The sequence below is a fragment of the Phoxinus phoxinus genome, assembly GCF_949152265.1.
Source record: "Phoxinus phoxinus genome assembly, chromosome: 25".
NCBI lineage: Eukaryota > Metazoa > Chordata > Actinopteri > Cypriniformes > Leuciscidae > Phoxinus > Phoxinus phoxinus.
The window spans coordinates 25,125,884-25,130,883 of NC_136900.1; the positions used below are offsets into that span (position 1 = coordinate 25,125,884).

General features: G+C 37.7%; 1 protein-coding gene across 1 annotated transcript in view; it reads left to right on the forward strand.

The window, feature by feature from the left end:
- Positions 1-5,000, forward strand: part of LOC306993245 (A disintegrin and metalloproteinase with thrombospondin motifs 20) — a 118,376-nt gene that overhangs the window by 103,479 nt on the left and 9,897 nt on the right. The window contains exon 32 of the mRNA XM_079602911.1: positions 916-1,107. Within this exon, the coding sequence (XP_079459037.1) occupies positions 916-1,107 (192 nt within the window). The remainder of the gene's footprint in view (positions 1-915; positions 1,108-5,000) is intronic.

Sequence of the window (5,000 nt, forward strand, 5' to 3'; positions counted from 1 at the left end):
AATTAAATGTTTTCACTTGTTTCTCAAATTCATATAGAAATCCAAATAATAAATAAATCTTAAAAAATAACAACATTTATAAATAGAATTAAAAAAAAACATAATATATAATGTGATAATATTATTATCAAAAATAATAAATAATGTAATTTCTTTACATGCACCTCCAATAAATAAATAGCTCCACTTGTTGTCTCAAATTTCACTTAATTGTTTTAAATAAATAATAAAATTAATTAATTAATTAAATTCCTTCACTTTCTGCTCCGATTCATATAAAAAAAAAAAAATAAATACATGTTAAAATAACTCAATTTCACTAAAACGCGCAACAAGTAATAAATAAATAAATATTAAAGTAATGGAATTCCTTCATTTGCTTCGTCAAAGTCACATACAATTTAAATAATAAATAAATATTAAAATAATGAAATCCTTTTACTTGCTGCTGCAGTTCACATAAATAAATGAATAATTAATTAATTAGTTAATAATTAGTTAAGAAAGTTAGTTAAATAATAATATTTAATTAGTTAAATTTTTAATAAAATAATAGTATTACAAATAATTATGAAAATTCATGGTAACACTTTACAATAAGGTTCATTAGTTAACATGATCTAAGAAATAACAATACTTCTACAGCATTCATTAATCTTAGTTAATATTCATTTCAACATATGTTATTAAAATCAAAGGTTGTATTTGTTAACATTAGTTAATGCACTGTGAACTAACATTAATAAAGATGAATAAATACTGTAACAAATGTCTGGCTCGTTGATAGTTCATATAATTAGTTATTACATTAGTTAATGTTAACTAATGACCCTTATTGTAAAGTGTCACACATTCCTTCATGTGTACGCATTATAGCGCTGTGGTTGATGAGGAGTGTGGTCGATGTGTGTTCAGTGTTCGGTGAGCTGCGGCTCTGGACTCCAGCGGCGGGCGGTTCGTTGCTCTGCCGTGACCTCTGACCTCCGGCTGACCTCTGACCTGCAGTCGTTCTCTCAGTGCAGCGAGCGCCGGCCGACCGACAGCAGACCCTGTCGACTCCCGGCCTGTCCATCAGCTGGAGCCTGGAGCGCCGGCCCCTGGAGTCAGGTGAGGGTTAACTCATTACAAGTCACTTGAGTTACGTAATCAGATCATTTTTTTCAAGTAACTAGTAAAGTAGCGTATTACTTTTTCAATTTACAACAAAATATCTAAGTTACTTTTTCACATGTATTGACTGACAGCTCTCCTGTCCCCATGTTAGGAGGTGTTGTGTGTGAACATGCATTTACTCAGTATCATTTATGCAATATTCCTCAAAATGAATAAAAAATGAAAAATGAAATCTCAGTATTTTACGCAAAACTTATATAATTAACTATATTAATTTACACAAATATACTTCATGTATTTAATCTCACTTTTTTAACCACTGTCTTTGCTGCTGACCTTCAATGATGTAATTCAATCATACCAATAAGCAAAAATTACTTTAGATTAGATTACTGTATCCTATTGTTCTTTAATCCAGAATAACAGCAGCTGAACGGTTTAAATATGCATCTACTGTACAGGGGTGAATGTGCATCTACTGTACAGGGGTGAATGTGCATCTACTGTACAGGAGTAAATGTTCATCTACTGTACAGGAGTAAATGTTCATCTACTGTACAGGAGTAAATGTTCATCTACTGTACAGGAGTAAATGTTCATCTACTGTACAGGAGTGAATGTGCATCTACTGTACAGGAGTAAATGTTCATCTACTGTACAGGAGTAAACGTGCATCTACTGTACAGGAGTGAATGTGCATCTACTGTACAGGAGTAAATGTTCATCTACTGTACAGGAGTAAACGTGCATCTACTGTACAGGAGTGAATGTGCATCTACTGTACAGGAGTAAATGTTCATCTACTGTACGGGAGTAAATGTGCATCTACTGTACAGGAGTGAATGTGCATCTACTGTACAGGAGTAAATGTGCATCTACTGTACAGGGGTGAATGTGCATCTACTGTACAGGAGTGAATGTGCATCTACTGTACAGGAGTAAATGTGCATCTACTGTACAGGGGTGAATGTGCATCTACTGTACAGGAGTAAATGTGCATCTACTGTACGGGAGTAAATGTGCATCTACTGTACAGGAGTGAATGTGCATCTACTGTACAGGAGTGAATGTGCATCTACTGTACAGGAGTAAATGTGCATCTACTGTACAGGAGTGAATGTGCATCTACTGTACAGGAGTAAATGTGCATCTACTGTACAGGGGTGAATGTGCATCTACTGTACAGGAGTAAATGTGCATCTACTGTACAGGAGTAAATGTGCATCTACTGTACAGGAGTAAATGTGCATCTACTGTACAGGAGTAAATGTGCATCTACTGTACAGGGGTAAATGTGCATCTACTGTACAGGAGTAAATGTGCATCTACTGTACAGGAGTAAATGTGCATCTACTGTACGGGAGTAAATGTGCATCTACTGTACAGGAGTAAATGTGCATCTACTGTACAGGAGTAAATGTGCATCTACTGTACGGGAGTAAATGTGCATCTACTGTACAGGAGTGAATGTGCATCTACTGTACAGGAGTAAATGTGCATCTACTGTACAGGAGTAAATGTGCATCTACTGTACGGGAGTAAATGTGCATCTACTGTACAGGAGTAAATGTGCATCTACTGTACGGGAGTAAATGTGCATCTACTGTACAGGAGTAAATGTGCATCTACTGTACGGGAGTAAATGTGCATCTACTGTACAGGAGTGAATGTGCATCTACTGTACAGGAGTAAATGTGCATCTACTGTACAGGAGTAAATGTGCATCTACTGTACAGGAGTAAATGTGCATCTACTGTACAGGAGTAAATGTGCATCTACTGTACAGGAGTAAATGTGCATCTACTGTACAGGAGTAAACGTGCATCTACTGTACAGGAGTAAACGTGCATCTACTGTACAGGAGTAAACGTGCATCTACTGTACGGGAGTAAATGTGCATCTACTGTACGGGAGTAAATGTGCCTCTACTGTACAGGAGTAAATGTGCATCTACTGTACAGGAGTAAACGTGCATCTACTGTACAGGAGTAAACGTGCATCTACTGTACAGGAGTAAACGTGCATCTACTGTACAGGAGTAAATGTGCATTCTACTGTACGGGAGTAAATGTGCATCTACTGTACAGGAGTAAATGTGCATTCTACTGTACGGGAGTAAATGTGCATCTACTGTACAGGAGTGAATGTGCATCTACTGTACAGGAGTAAATGTGCATCTACTGTACAGGAGTAAACGTGCATCTACTGTACAGGAGTAAATGTGCATCTACTGTACAGGAGTAAATGTGCATCTACTGTACAGGAGTAAACGTGCATCTACTGTACAGGAGTAAATGTGCATCTACTGTACAGGAGTAAATGTGCATCTACTGTACAGGAGTAAATGTGCATCTACTGTACAGGAGTAAACGTGCATCTACTGTACAGGAGTAAACGTGCATCTACTGTACAGGAGTAAACGTGCATCTACTGTACAGGAGTAAACGTGCATCTACTGTACGGGAGTAAATGTGCATCTACTGTACGGGAGTAAATGTGCATCTACTGTACAGGAGTAAATGTGCATTCTACTGTACGGGAGTAAATGTGCATCTACTGTACGGGAGTAAATGTGCATCTACTGTACAGGAGTAAATGTGCATCTACTGTACGGGAGTAAATGTGCATCTACTGTACAGGAGTAAATGTGCATCTACTGTACGGGAGTAAATGTGCATCTACTGTACAGGAGTAAATGTGCATCTACTGTACAGGAGTGAATGTGCATCTACTGTACAGGAGTGAATGTGCATCTACTGTACAGGAGTAAATGTGCATCTACTGTACTGGAGTAAATATGCATCTACTGTACAGGAGTAAATGTGCATCTACTGTACAGGAGTAAATGTGCATCTACTGTACTGGAGTAAATATGCATCTACTGTACAGGAGTAAATGTGCATCTACTGTACAGGAGTAAATGTGCATCTACTGTACAGGAGTAAATATGCATCTACTGTACAGGAGTAAATGTGCCTCTACTGTACAGGAGTAAATGTGCATCTACTGTACAGGAGTAAATATGCATCTACTGTACAGGAGTAAATGTGCATCTACTGTACAGGAGTAAATGTTCATCTACTGTACAGGAGTAAATGTGCATCTACTGTACAGGAGTAAATGTGCATCTACTGTACGGGAGTAAATGTTCATCTACTGTACGGGAGTAAATGTTCATCTACTGTACAGGAGTAAATGTGCATCTACTGTACGGGAGTAAATGTGCATCTACTGTACGGGAGTAAATGTGCATCTACTGTACAGGAGTAAATATGCATCTACTGTACAGGAGTAAATGTGCATCTACTGTACAGGAGTAAATGTGCATCTACTGTACAGGAGTAAATATGCATCTACTGTACAGGAGTAAATGTGCATCTACTGTACAGGAGTAAATATGCATCTACTGTACAGGAGTAAATGTGCATCTACTGTACAGGAGTAAATGTGCATCTACTGTACAGGAGTAAATATGCATCTACTGTACAGGAGTAAATGTGCATCTACTGTACAGGAGTAAATGTGCATCTACTGTACAGGAGTAAATATGCATCTACTGTACAGGAGTAAATGTTCATCTACTGTACAGGAGTAAATGTGCATCTACTGTACAGGAGTAAATGTGCATCTACTGTACAGGAGTAAATGTTCATCTACTGTACAGGAGTAAATGTGCATCTACTGTACAGGAGTAAATGTGCATCTACTGTACGGGAGTAAATGTGCATCTACTGTACAGGAGTAAATGTGCATCTACTGTACAGGAGTAATGTGCATCTACTGTACGGGAGTAAATGTGCATCTACTGTACGGGAGTAAATGTGCATCTACTGTACAGGAGTAAATGTGCATCTACTGTACAGGAGTAATGTGCATCTACTGTACAG